This window comes from Peromyscus eremicus, chromosome 8b, assembly GCF_949786415.1.
Source record: "Peromyscus eremicus chromosome 8b, PerEre_H2_v1, whole genome shotgun sequence".
Lineage (NCBI taxonomy): Eukaryota > Metazoa > Chordata > Mammalia > Rodentia > Cricetidae > Peromyscus > Peromyscus eremicus.
Genome location: NC_081424.1, coordinates 42,944,115 through 42,959,467, shown reverse-complemented (window position 1 = coordinate 42,959,467; position 15,353 = coordinate 42,944,115). Strand labels below are relative to the sequence as shown.

The 15,353-nt window shown below is 39.2% G+C and overlaps 1 protein-coding gene across 1 annotated transcript in view; it reads right to left on the bottom strand.

Moving 5' to 3' along the window:
- Positions 1–15,353, bottom strand: part of Utrn (utrophin) — a 507,673-nt gene that overhangs the window by 24,263 nt on the left and 468,057 nt on the right. Inside the window, exon 66 of the mRNA XM_059272738.1 lies at positions 6,062–6,198. Coding sequence (XP_059128721.1) covers positions 6,062–6,198 — 137 coding nt within the window. The remainder of the gene's footprint in view (positions 1–6,061; positions 6,199–15,353) is intronic.

The following is a 15,353-nucleotide window of genomic DNA, read 5'->3' as shown; positions in this document are numbered from 1 at the left end:
GATTTCAGACAAAAGCGGAAGGAGCGGGATTCTCAGTCATCTTCCACTCACGTTTGGCCACCTCGATATTCACCACCAGGGAAATCAAAAGCAACTTTGCCAGCTCTTACGACATGTGTATTTTAAGACAGTAATCACATTTTAGAACAGTCAGACTGAAAAGATCAGTAGAATGTGCTAAAATCGCCCCAAATTATAGGCGGTTCAAAGATAATGTTCTAGAAATTGTATTTTTTGTTTTTCTTGGGGAAGAAACTTGATCACAAAGGTGAATTTATTACCTACTTATTAAACTATCAATATCAGAATTGAAGCAAAAAGAATTTTCTTCATCCAGAAATATAAAAGTTCAAGTCATGTGCACACCAAGTTTCTCAACTTGAGATACACTGAGAAGAGTGAGACCTTCCTGCCTCTGCATATTCTACTCAGAGTCCAATCATCAGCACACCAAGAGCGACTTCTCTAAGACAGGACAAACTTCCATCTAGTATGGTGTTACCTAGACATTCACTCTGGGAAACTAGATTGGCGAACGTATTCTGCTTGACCCTGGACTTTGGTCTGAGGCTGGCTTATGTGGTGCCAGCTGCAACATGTGGGCAGCCCTGGTCTCCCAGATCCCCTGGAAGCCCCCAAATATCCATGAAATGCCATCAAAACAATTCGTTCCAATTAAAAAGGTTGTTTAAACTCTAACTTTTGAGGGAAGGTAATGATGAATTGCCCAATGAATGCAGAAAGAAAATTAGTACTCTGCTTAATTATGTAACGTTTCTGAAAAAGCGAATGCTGATTCAAGCAAAATCCTTCTAGACTTCCTTTTCTATTATATGTGCAAACTTGAGACATGGTTAATGATCTCATTATCTCCTGCTGTGAAGCACAAGATGGTATGTGCGGGGCAGAGGCTAAAGAGATGGAAGGTCGTCTTCTTGGGGGAAGCTAAATTTCCTTAGACCTACTTTCAAAAAAGAGCATTCAACCTGTATGTCTGTCAAAACACCTGTTCTGTAATTAGAGTTAACTGTGTATGTGTAAAGTAGAAAGTAGAAGCAGGAGCAATGGAGCAACAGTATTATGCCACCTCTTTAGCACATCAGTAGTACTCAGTATCCCCAAATAGGGATACTAAATGTTAGGAGACAGACAAATCTACACCACACTTCCTGAAACAGTAACTGTTTAGGAGATCATTTCTGAAATTCAAGTGTAGGACAACATTTGATACAAGCTTTCAATAGAAGATCAATGCCTACTGGTGTGTGTGTGTGTGTGTGTGTGTGTGTTCTTAAGAGGCCTTGGCAAAGCTTCGTGGAATGGCTTGACTGATTCTTTGGAAGGTAATTGTTGGCACAGAAGTGATTTGTAAACTAAGAATGGCGGGAGCAGAAAGCTGGGCTGAATGGTTTCTTAAAAGACAAACATTTTTAGTGGAAAGTATCAAAGAAAGGAAACAGAGGTATAAACTCGAGTGCTAGGTTTCTTTCCCTTCAGAGGATTTTGGTTTGGAGGAAAAATTGTGACAAATGCTCACAATTTAGTTCTGTAGGAAGAAAGAACAGCAAAGTACTTCACACTGAGGACCTATGGTTAAGGAGGGTTGAGCTCGCTTGACAAGACTGCTGGTCTAACACGCATGAGGTCCTGAATGAGGTCCTCCCCAGCCCCCAAATGTAGGTAAGTAAATAATACATAAAATAATGGAAACACCAGTCTGTGAGTTGCCACTGACTTAATAATGGAGCTTTTTGTTTTTCAACGTAGCTGCTGAGCAGGGGTTGCATACTATATTTGAAGAATCAGACTCCAAAATGTAAATGTTGAGTCTATAAAATCTAACATACACTTTAAAGAACTTGGCCACCCTTTTAATGACTTGAATTCCCATCAGTCTCCTCATACTTCTTGTCTTTCGTCTCTTTAATCCATTGGCCTGAAAGCTGGTAACTGGTCCTACTGGTTAGATTATGCCTGATGCTTTAAGACCCCAGACCTGGCAACCCCCTCTGCTTTGTCCCCTGGGACAATGAATTGACAAGCCCCCTGTGGCTCTGGTTGGTTCTTATCTCCTCAAATGTAACATGAAAGTGTAAACAAATAGACTTCCTTATCTTTCTCATGTAGAGCTCTGGCCAAGCCCACCAACTTCTCTCTCTCTCTGGACTGTACACTTCCTGCCTCCACCATGCTGTCTATGATGGCTATCTTTACCTCTTCTACCTTTTACCTTCAGGTAACTTTCGTTTCAAGACTTATTTTTATTTGTCTGTGTATATGCCACATATCTACATGACATATGTGTGTGGGTACCTCTAGAGGTTAGGAGAGGGCATTGGATTCCCTGGAGCTGGAGATACAGGTTGAGAACCATCTGACATCATTGCTGGGATTGAACTCAGGTCCTTGGAGGAGCAGCTGGTGCTGTTAACCATTGAGAAATCTCCCTAGCCCCCAAGACAACTTTCTTTGTGCTTCTATAATGCTCGCCTACAATATGATGATGTATTGTCTCTAATAACGCCCCACCACCTCAAGGCATGACCATGACTCCTGTGGTAGTGGAGCCCCCTCACTCCTAATAAGGCTCATTTTATGAAGGGTAATTTTATGTTATCACCTTTCCTGAACCACTGACCACTTTTTCCTCTTTAGTATTACCTGTGAACTCTCAAAGTCCTCCACTACTCTCAGAATAAACTCTGTAGAAGTTGGATAAAAAGACCCTTTATTATCTGGTTATTTTTTTTCTCTCTCTCTCTCACTCTTTGTTCTTGATACTGGTTTCCTGATAGAGCTTCAATCCAGGCTTTTGAAAATCACTCATTTGGTCTTTTCCTCCACTTCTGTGCACTCCAAGTTCTCAGCACATGACTCAGGCCGGGCTTAGCACAGCTATCCGTCCCTCCTGAACATTCATCTCCACAACTGTATCTGCTATGAGTGGACTCTTGCCACAGTAAAATTTTCAAAGAGTGATAGCGTACACTATGGGCACTTTACCCAATATCAGAGCTCTCTATCTTGAGGGAAACTAACCAAATTCTCAAGCCAATAATAATCCCCCAGAACTTTCAAACTACTTTTGCCACTATTTTAGCTTATTTGTTAACTTTCTTATGATCACTATGCTCTTATTTAACTCACTTATTTCCATTTTGAAAATTCTTGCACACAGATTTGTAAGATGAACTGAATAAGCCTTAGCATGGACATAATTGCCCCTCTCAGTAATCAGTGTTTCTTCCTGTAAAGTCCCGTCACGCATGCCTGCATAGCTAATTACTGGTCAGAAGATAAACCACTACATTTGTGAAGATGAAAGAGAAATAAGCCAAGGGAAATTCTAACTAGCTCCATAAACAGCTTCAACACCTTCCCCGCTTCAGTGGTTTTTCTCCAATGTTCTCCTCCCACAAGTAGGAGAATAAATGAAATCAAACATTTTTTTAAACTACCCACTCACACAAATTGTTCTACTGGAAGATTAAGTGACCTTGTAGCAGAAAAGGGCTCAGCAGAAAAATGAACTACAGCATATCCACAGAGCTCTATGTAGGGTTTGAAGAAGAAAACCTGCCCACACTATCTAGTAACTCATAAATCTTGTTCAAAAGGAATCTTGTGACATCCAATTTAAATCAGATGCCCCTTCCTTTTTTCTTGTATCCCTCTTGGAAAATGGTGGAAATTTTATGTTAAGCGTGGTGATGCATTTTCAGCATAGTATGTCAAAATCAGAGAATAAAATTATTTTGCATGTTTTTCCTGATAATTTTTACTTCAACAAAAACAGTTTGGGAGCCATGGAGATGGCTCAGTCAGTAAAATATGTCCTCTGCAAGCATGAAGGACCTGAATTCAATCCCTAGAACCTACACAGAAGCTGGATACCTATAATCCCAGTGTTTAGGAGGCAGAGACTGGAGGATCCCTGGGACTTGCTGGCCAGCTTGCCTAGTTCTGTTAGCAAACTCCAGATTTAGAGAAAGACCTTGCCTCAAAGAATAAGGTGTCAGCAACTGAGGAAGACAACCCATGACAGCCTCTTGCCTCTGCACACAAGTATATGCATGTGTGTGTGTGTGCACACACATGCATATACACAAATTGAATCTTGTGATTATTTTGACGTTGAAGGAATGTGGTGATATTTTGCTTATGTGCTAACAAATAAAGCTTGCCTGGAGATCAGAGTGCAGAGCTAGCCACTAGCTAACCAGAGAGGCCAGGCAGTGGTAGCACACACTTTTAATCCCAGCACTTCGGATCTCATGCCTTTGATCCCAGTACTTGGGAGGCACACACTTTTAATCCCAGCACTAGAGAGGAGGAAACAGGGAGTGATATGGCTGAGCAGAGAGAGGACTATAAGGCGGGTGGAGACAGAAGCTCACCCTCCTTTTTAGTTGAGGAGCTGGTGAGGTAAGAAACAGCTGTGGCCTGCTCCTTTGTTTCTCTGATCTTTCAGCATTTACCCCAATATTTGGCTGTGGGATTTTATTATTAAGACCAATTAGAATTCACACTAAAATGGGCAAACTATTAAAAATGCTTAAAAGGAGTATGAAACACCCTTCTATCTATGGTTCATGTGAATGATGGATATAAATGGCAATGATTCATTGAAAGAGTGCAAGGCAACATTGCTCAGTATGAATCTATCATATTCCCTCCTAAATCCCAGGACCATGTGACAGCATATCTACAATATTATCTTCCCCAAGTAGCTACTGCAAAGGCTAATCATATGTGATCCGAACAGAAGTAAAATCTTATCAAGTGTTCAGCAAGTCAAACAGTATTGCATACTAAAAGAAGAATTCTTAATACACAATCTTTGAAGACAAAAGTATATTCATAAAAGACTAGAAGATAAATACTTTTTGTAAATATATTTAAATATCTTTCTTAAATAAAATAAATTTAATAAAACTTGTTTTAATGTGTGTTGTGGAAACAATTAGAAAAGCTTATATTTTTGTACTCGTTTGGGTGTGTGCACATGTACATACATACATGTGGAGGCCAGAGGTAAACACTGGGCATTTTCCTTAATCGCTCTTCACCACATATTTTAGGTATACAGGGTTTTGCTAGCACATTCAAGCACATGAAAAAGACTGCAGTTGAAATATTGGTGTAGATATTTTAGAAAGCGATTCATCTACTTTGATCTCAACAGATAACTGCCCAGTGATTTACAATGCCCATGCATGTCTTTCGGCTCATTTTAAAGCCTTTTTCCTTCTCATTCCAGGCTCTAGATTCTTTTGTTTTCTGTCTCAGCTTTATGATCCCATTATGATTTTGCTCTCTCATAACTTCTGTGAAGATGCTTATCAACTCAAAATGCAGATTTTAAGCAATTCTGTCTATTTCATACAATGAATAAAGTTGTTACATTTTGCCACTTTCATCTCTAAGAAGACCAAGAAGAAACAGAAAATGAGATTTCAGGATAGATGTGTATTTGAAGTACAAGATGAAGTATTACTGATAATTTATATTAAAAAGATGTAAAATAGGGCTGGGACTATAATTCAAAGGCAGAACACTTGTCTGGCATGTGTGAGGCTCAGGGTTCCATCCCTGTACCACAAAACAATAATAAAAGTTATTATAACAAAAAGATTGAAACCTCTAAAAGGGAAAAAAGGGAAACAAATGAAAGAGCAAATGAAACCCCAATCTGACTTAGATATTTCTTAAAAAAAAAAAAAAAAAAAAAAAAAAAAGTTGCAAGTTCAGAAAAACAGGCTGTGACAGTGTGAAAGGAAAAATTCAAAAAACTCTCTGTGAGTTCAAGGCCAGCCTGGGCTACCAAGTGAGTCCCAGGAAAGGTACAAAGCTACACAGAGAAACCCTGTCTGGAAAAAAAAAAATTAAAAAACAAGGAATACAAATTAATTGTTGTTGGAGAATGAATTTACCTGTTTCAAAATAAAACATTTCACCGGGACATACATCTCTTTGGTATTGTGGAATTTCTTTTGTGTTGTTAGCATTAAACATAGAGAGACAGAAGTGTTCGCAGACTGAATGCTAGAATGGAACTCACGTCTCTAAGTTGTCCCCTTCCAGCACGGTCTGGACAGGCAGGTAGCCAAGCCGGGGGTGTTTGGCAAAGTATTTCTTGGACCTGAACTTGTTCTTCAGCACCTTCGTGAAGTCTCGCACGTCTTCCCCAGATGTTGTCTGTGAGGTTGAAAGATTCACAGTTCTCATTAAAACATCAGAGGCTCTAACAAAATCTACAACAAAATCTGAGCATAGGTAAGTTAAATGCTATTAAATGCTAACAATTTTGACCAATTTATATATTTTTGGAATGCACAGTATCATGAAAATAAATGGCAATTGGAACTCTCATGAAAAATATATTTCAGTGATGATTCCATAATTTTTAAAAAATTGTGTTAAAAGTAATTCATTATTATTTGTCCAATATTTTAAAACTTGACCCCAAAACTGAAGTTATGGAAAGTTTACTGGTAGATTCCTATCAGTAAACCAAATTCCTTCTACTAGTGTAGTGATGGTACTCAAGACTAAACACTTCTAATTAGGCTTAAGAAGCCAAGGTTAGCACTTAGCCCATGCTGGCTCCCCACAAGCTACCACACATTCTAGTTGGGAGAAAGTTCAAATAATAACAAAGAAAGGGCCTTGGCAGGGGACATGGAAGTACATGCCTGATATCATAACACATACAAGAAAGAGACAAGAGGATCTGTAGTTCAAGGCCAGTCTACCTGGGGCTACCTGGGGAGGCCGTAAATAAATATCAAAGGAGCTGAGTATGAAAACAAAGCAATCAAATGAACCAATCCTTCTAACCAGACTTGGTGGTGCATGCCCATAATCCCAGGATTTGGGAGACAGAAACAGGAGGATTAGGAGTTCTAGGCTAGCCTGGGCTATATGAGGCTAGCCTAGGCTACATGAGACCCTTTCTGAAAAAGAGTAAAAGGGATAAAAGAGAGAGAGAGAGAAAGAAAGCACAGAGCCTCCTCCAGACTTTATTAGGAAAAGAAACTAAGTTTCTTTCCTTTCTCAACCACATAGATATACTATTATTTTACCTGAATTAAAATGTAATGGTGATGATATACAGTGTTTCTATTTCCTTAAGGACTTCAAAATAATAGGGGTTTTAGTTTGTTGTTTGTTTGTTTTGTTGAGGCAGGGTCTCATTATGTAGCCCTGAATAGGCTACAACTTGCTCTGCAAACCAGGTCGGCCTCTGCCTCTTGAGTGCTGGGACTAAGGCCATGTACCACCATGCCTGGTAGGATTAGTTTCTATAACCATTTACAAGAGAGATGCTTAAACTCCTCAAACCTCACTCCCTTATCTTATTCCATAAACTATCCTCTAGGCCTAATTTTATACGATCAGCAACTCTAGTGTTCATATTTAACACAGACATCAGCTTTAGCCCTGAAGGTGCATTTACATATTCATATTATTAACAGAGAGCTGAATTAATACTTGGGTCCTATATCAGCTGGTTTGCTTCCAAATCTATCACTGAATAAACTTCATTCCCCCTCTTTATACAGAGACAGAGAAGTTTTCTATAAAACACAAACAGAGCAATGAATATGTGTATGTACTATTTTTATCTGAGTCCTATTCTATGTCTTTTCTTTAATGGCAAGTGATCCAGCATCATACAGACTTGTTTATGAACTGAAACTCTTTATTTTATGGTACTAGATACTGGATATTGAACTTAGTTTCTCGCTTAGGCTAGGAAAGTACGCTAACCCAATACACACACACACACACACACACACACACACACACACACACACACGCATCTCCCAGTCCTTTTTTAAATTTTATTTTGAGACAGATTCTTACAAAGTTGTCCAGATTGCCCTTAAACTCACTCTATGGTCCAGGGGGGCCTTGAACTTGAAATCTTCCCTAATAGTCCAGAGTAGCTGGAGTTATAGGCTTGCATTATCAAGCTAGGCATGGAACTTTATAAAAACAAATTTTTACACAAACAAGTTGTACTCTCTCTCTCTCTCTCTCTCTCTCTCTCTCTCTCTCTCTCTCTCTCTCTCACACACACACACACACACACACACACACACACATATACACACACACACATCTGTATATATGTACACAGCTTTCTATTTTGTAGTTGCTTTTTTGTACATAAATACTTTGCTTCTATTAAACAATTAGAGAGGTTTTTTATTATTAAATCTACTCTGGGATTGCAAAGCAGAAAGAAGTATGCATGAGCTGCAGACATTGAGAGTAAAAATAATCCATTAATTTTTCTTCTTATTAAAACAAATATCCCCAACAAGAACAACCTCTTGTCCTCATCAATTTCACAGCATTGAGCCTGTTTCTAGTAACAGAAAGAAAACCAGACAATCTGAAGTGCGATGGAGAAGGTCTGTCCTTCGTGTAGCAGAAGTTCAGTGGTACAAAACTTTTCATGAGAAGGTAAATAAACAAACAAAGACATTCAGGTTGGGGGCTGGGGACTGCTTGTATATCAGTGAGAACTGGAGAGGGAAAGACAAGCAGATCCCTGGGGTTCGTGAACTTCAAGCAAATAAGAGAATAAGGAGGATAATTCCTGGGACATGAACCCCACAGTTGACCTCTGCCCTCCACAGACACATATGTATACATGTGCTTAGCACTGGTATGAGTAACACACACCAGCATGTTCTCCCACACACCTACACACACATGCCGACAGCATCTCAAGGCAACTCTTTAGGAAAAGGGCTGGTATAAAATAAAGGGCTTTGTGGGATCCGAATCCGTACCAGCCAGAAAGGAGAAACAAGCAGAATAAAGTCGAGGGAGAAAATAGAGGAATGCCTGGAATGGAGAACAAAAGACTTCACCATCAACTGCAAAGGGCACGCACACCTTCTACAACAGCATCGTTCTCAGACAGCGGATGCCGTAGGCATGTGCATCCTTGTGAAGGTGGAAAAGAGCAGACGTTTTCTAAAACAGAAATTCAGAAGGAAGACCCGTGGAAGAAGCGTCTGGGATTCCATTGCTCCTGTGTCTGCTCTTAGCGTGGGCAGTTAATATATACAGAAATACCGACTGAAGAATGTGCTCCCGCTTCAGCATAGCCTGTCTCTATGCTTGGCTATGCGAAGGCATTCATTTTTGAGTCCAGAGGTTTTTAACTTGTAGCCCTGAGTTGGGTGGGTGAGAGGAAGGTCAGGTGAGCAAGGTTCCAAAGCCCCCTACCTCCCACCTCTGGGCAGTGTACAGCATATAACTCAGTGGTTGTACTTCTACGTGAACAACCACACCACTATCTACTTACATACATCATGACTCCGTCACTCTTCAAAGGTACCATACGCCTGCTATTCATGCCCAAACCCTGGCATGTCTTAATCTATCTTCTGAGTCTATGAGTTTGTTTATTCTGGGTGTTTCATAGATGGAGCTTCACATAGCATGTCTGCTGTGGTTTCTATGTTGTTTCAGCTTATCTATTCTGGGTTCTTATGTGGACTCATGTTTGAGGGAAAAGTGACAGACCACTCCAAGGCACAAGTCCAACCCCACATTACACACGTGGCAGTCAAATATACCAACTATATCCAGAACCTAGAAAACTATAATAAAACTAATCAAGCAATTAAAAAAAAAACACTTCTCTATTCTGCCTCCACTACAAAAAAAACCACCAAACACCTGCTCACTTCCCCAAAAGTTAAGGCATGAAGTTAAATTGTTTCAAACAAAGCATGTGTATTATAAAGTACGTATTCACACAGAAACAGTATGTTCTGGTTTCTACAATAATCTTTATATTGAGGGAAGATAGATGCCATCCAAAGTTATAATCCAAGGCTGTCATTCACTGGCTCCATAAACATCATCCCAACACTAAAGGAGATATGAAACATGAGTCTTCCCACAGTGGCTAGGGACAGCATTCAGGATAACAGAACGTAATTCTACAGTTGGAATAGAGCCACAGCAATGAATTAAGCCTAATAGTTTGCACAGAAATGGTAAAAATATTTACATATGCTTGGTCTAATTAGCCACTTAACAACAGTATCTAGCAGCTCCTAATTTTATAGTGCTAATGCAATGCTTTGGCAAAAAGAAGCCCACCACCTAGTCTAAAGGATGTCATCAGACTCAACTTACCCTTCACATTAGATTCAGTGCTTTGGTCTTTAAAAGCAGACAGCTGTTGTTATTATGGTGGGAAGATGGAATAGAAAGGAACTTACTGGAAATTACTGTACAGTGAGTCAACCTGTTAAATGCCACACTCATTTCTTGGAACAGTAGGGTTTTTTTTCTTTTATTGAAAATAGATTCTTTGCTCACATAATACATCTTGATTACAGTTCCCCTCCCTCTACCTCTCCCAGTACCTTCCTACCTCCTCTCCTGTCCATATTTATTCCCTTTCTGTCTCTCATCAGAAAAGAGCAAGCTTCTAAAAATATTAAAATATAACAAAGTAAAATATCATTAGATAAAACAAAAACTATCACATTGAAGTTGGACAGGATAAGTGCCCCCATGGTAGAATTCTGCTCAAAAAAACAGCCATTGTGTTTGCTACAGATCATCTGATGTCTTGGGAGGATCTACAGTTCACAAATACCTTTGCTTCCTTCTTGTTTCCCCATGTGGTGACAATCTTGTAGGTTCTGTGGCTAGTGGTGGCCTGCCACCATACAGTTTTGTTTGAGGGCTTTATTAGTGCAGGATTTTATTGCAAATATTGTCTTCACGGATTTCTGTTTTTACTGATTAACTGCCCTGTTTGTTTTTATCTAACTAACAAATGAGAGGAAACGACAAACACAGAGATTGAGATAGCCTGAAGCCATGGAGCCACCATCTCCCTCCAAGTTCCTCTAGACTGATTACCCACAAGCTTGGAAGAACTCACACTCTTGTGAGAGTGGCCCTCCAAATTAGTGTTTTTCCTCTTCTAAAGCTAATTATAGTGAGCCATGGTGAAATAGTTAGAATTGAATGAAAACACGTCGGCATGTTAAATACTCAAGAAACACTCCCTTATCCTGAAGTAAAGTAGCAGTAAGAGGATAAAAACTCACCTGAGTAATACTAATAGCTAGCTCTCCACTTGGTCTCATCATCATAAATGAATGAATAAAATGTTGGTAAGTTGTGCCCAATTATAAAATCTACTGTAGAACTAATCTCCTCAAGCACGCTTCTATCAAAACCCTAAGGTATTGAACCAGACAGACAACTTCATTCTTTGGTCCTGTTTTACCAATGGCAATAACAACAGTAAAAATCAGGAGTATTTTAATTTATATAGTATACTTATATATACTATGTATACTATAGTATACGAATATATAGTATACTTATATATGCTATATTAAGATTTATTTTATTTTATTGTATATATATGGATGTCTTGCTTGCACGTATCTCTGTGCTTCATGGGCCAGAAGAGGCCATCAGATCCCCTAGAACTGGAGTTACAGTTGTTAGCAGTCATGTGGTTGCTGAGAATCAAACTCAAGTCCTCTGGAAGAGCAGCCAGTGCTCTTAACCACTGAGCCATCTCCCCAGCCTCCATCAGGAGTATTTTAAATTTTTTTCCAATTATTCTTTAATTGAGAGCAAATATAGTCACTTCAGGTGAAGTATACTTTGAAATTATCTTTGGCTTCAATCGTGCATCTATATATTAATTCATGTGCATGAATCCCTACATCTCTGTTCCATATTTTAAACTATATATCCTTAGTTTAAATGCTGACCCCAGCACATTCTTGTACTTCAAACACATTGATGGATGACTGAAAGGCATTTCCTTGTCATTAATGTGACTCGCAAACAAAAAGCAAGACCAAGGTGCAGAAGAATCTAGAATTCAGAGATGCTAAGCCCTGTGCTATTTGTTATGAAGTGACTGCTTGAATAAATTGCTTTTCTACTTCAGCTGAAGAACCATCCACTACTAATGCCAGAAATCCACAAGGCACCCCATAGACAGGGAATGTTTACGATGATGTCAAAAGTCCCCAAAGACAAAACACAACTGCTAATTTCACATCAATTAAACCAAATAACAAAAAGAACTGCAAAGAGGCCAAATTACATTTAATTTTAATTTCCCAGTGATTTTCTTGGTCAGTTCATTGCTTAAATAACAGTATTACATATGTCCATAACAAACACTTCCAACATTAGGTTTTCAACTTTCAAATTCAAATATTGTAAGTTATAAAGAGTGAAACACAGAAGTATAATGATATAAATCAAGGTTATATAAAAATGCATGGTCATCTGACACATAGATAAATAATGAAATGTTGCCATGTGGACCATGGACAAACGCTGGAGTCATTGATGCAAAGCACACTCATTAGCAAAGGTTTCCTGCTTGAAAACAGAGCTGAGGGTTGTATGCAAACTTCCAAGTGGTCCATTTCATTATCACAGGACATTGAAACACTGGCAGGGAATTTTTCATTTTTAATGACGAAACTAACCCTGGGTTTTCACTCAGTTTTCACTGATTTCAACAAGTTAAAATTCAGACACATTTAGATTCTACAGCTTGGTTGAAATCAGTAAGAAAAACTCAGAGCCTTTTGGGTCTTAATGGAAAAACAGAAAGCTAAAAATTAAGTAACATTGGCAGAATCACCAAGAACAAGCATGGTCATAAGCCACCGATGTGAAGTAGAGCTCCTTGCAGCCTTAAGAGCTAATGGCACCATCTAAATGCACCAGACTTGCTGGGAAATCACCATCGGGAAGATAAGAGCTTTAAAAAAAAAAAACCACTTTGGGATGCTGAAGTCAGAGAAACAGCAATAATGCTGTGATTTTAGCATATTGGCCAATATCCCAAAGCGCATCTGAAGATGCAGGGCTGCCAACACAAACCATGCCAACCTAACAAGGACAGAATCAGCATTTCAGCATTTTCTTACAGTTGATTTTCACAGCCTTCCCAACACACCAATGCTGGCAGGAGGGAGAAGACAAAGCAACTTGTGCCAGCGTGTCCCTTTTTATCCTTACATTTTACTTTTGCCAATACAATTCAAAAGGCACGAATTCAGCCTTAACTTTCTAAAAATCTGTTTTGTTTTCCCATATAATATTTTGATTCTATCAGTTTCTAAAAACACAGAAAATACAAACCTGGGGTTATTTCTACATCTATAAATCCATAGCAATAAGAATAGTATTGTAGACAAGAGGCCAAAAACAAAAGCAAAAGCCCTACACTTTAACAACCAGGCCACAGTGACTTGAACCTGAGTCCAAAGAAGAAAACATCTGGAGACCAACCCCTAATGGACTACTATGGCCTCTATTTAAATGCCTACCCCCAAGAAAGACAACGTACATTGTAAAATTTACTTTTAGTAAGAGGGTGAGATGAGACCCACATAAATGAACCATGAGATAAGATCAACCAGAGTCTTCTCAGTGTATCTGTACTCTATAAGAACTCCTCTGCAGCTCCTAGACAATATATTTCAATAAATTCTGTCTGCTTCTGTTCTTGGTAAATTCTTTTTACCTGCCGATACTTCTTGTCTTCCACACTGTACTTAGCATGATGAATATGCTGAACTTTGTTTTAAACATAACATGCACTTTTGACTATAGTACCCTGGAAGTCTCCATCATTCTGTTTGGTTGACAACAGAACCTGATGAAGTTGCTAATGTGATCGGGTAACATATTGCTATTATTGGACTTCTTATATGAACAAATCACACATACAGTTTAGGTATTTGGAAACCTTAGCCATGCTATCAACGTTGAAAAGAAAGTGATCTCCATTTACTTACTGTGTTGAGTTGATATCATATTGAAATTAATGCTGGTCTATAAATGTTTGCTGTTGTTTCTATCTGTGAGGCGTCACGTGCTATATTAAATATGTAAGGCCTTACCCACATAGGACATAGGTTTGACTACACAAAGTATTTCCTAAGTAATGAAAATACAACTGCACACTTGTTTAAAAACTATACTACCAATCTGTTTTAAGTGATACAAATTTAGTAAGCTGCTCTCCACAGAGACACTTCCCCCTATTCTTCCTATTTTTTAGCAAAAATCTCAGTGAAAATACCAGTGTCAACAAGTTCTGTCTAACGACCTTCAACTGAGTGAGAAAACTTACAGCGACACAAACCCACCATTTCAAAGCTGGAAGTAGCCAACACCTCTGCCCTTCCAGATAACATTTTTTTTTTTTCAAATTATCTAGTCTCTTCATCTCGAGCTGACATGTCTCTCAAATACCTCGCCATCCTAGCCAGCCCTGACATCTGTATTTAACAACACCGCACTCTCTCAATTTCTCCTTTTCCCTAACTTGGTGGGGCCACTGTCCCTCAGCCCATGCACACAGCCTCTATCTGCATACTTTCCATGTTTCACTGCTGTACATTCTCCTTGTTTCCACAAGTTCCCCTGCAGCGTGTTCATACCTCTTCCTGTACCTGAATCCCAATGCTGACGACAGTACTATATGCAGGGCAAGAGGAAAGGCGGTTTACTTCACTGTGATTTAGTACGTTACCCCAAACTATGGCACTTGAAAAACCAGCAGAAGCAGGAAGGTCGTCCTCTGATCTTGTCCCCTGAAGCATCTCATAAAGCCTCTTTTGGGCAGGTAGGAATTGCCACTATTATCTATCGCTAAGTGTTGGAAGTGTCCCGTACATCTGCTGTATTAGAAGCCTAATTCCCAGTAAACGACGTTGAAGGACAGGATGTTAAGACATGATTAGGTAATGTGGGCTCTGCTGGACTAATGTTATGGCAGACGAGGGTTGTTACTGATCTTGGTGCCTGATAAAATGGATGTGTGTAGCTCTTTCTCTTTTCCCTTCCCTCTCTTTTTGTGTTATCTTGCAATGTCTTTCGGCATGGAATAACATGGTGCAATTGCTACTACCAGATGGAGACTTCCATCTGGGATTTCTCAGTCTCTGAAACGCTGTGACAGATAATCACCTGTAGTTTGTCAATTATTCATTTGGAAGTGTTCTGCTACAGCAGCAGTGAATTACTGCGACATCTTTTGAAGACAACGGACCTAGAGCAGCATCTCTACAAGCAGGTTTTTTATTTCTAGTACCATGAGGCTATGTCACAACCTTTCTGTTCATTTCAACTTCTCTAACTGTCCACTCTTCATGAAATCCTTAGCATTAAATTAAATAGGCTTCCCCATTTCCTTGGGTTTTCATTTCCTCACGAAAGCCTCAGAATTGATGAAAACAGAATTGATAAAAAATTCAGTGAATTTTTGTACATTTACTAATCTGCCTTCAGCTATGACCCCAGTAATGGAA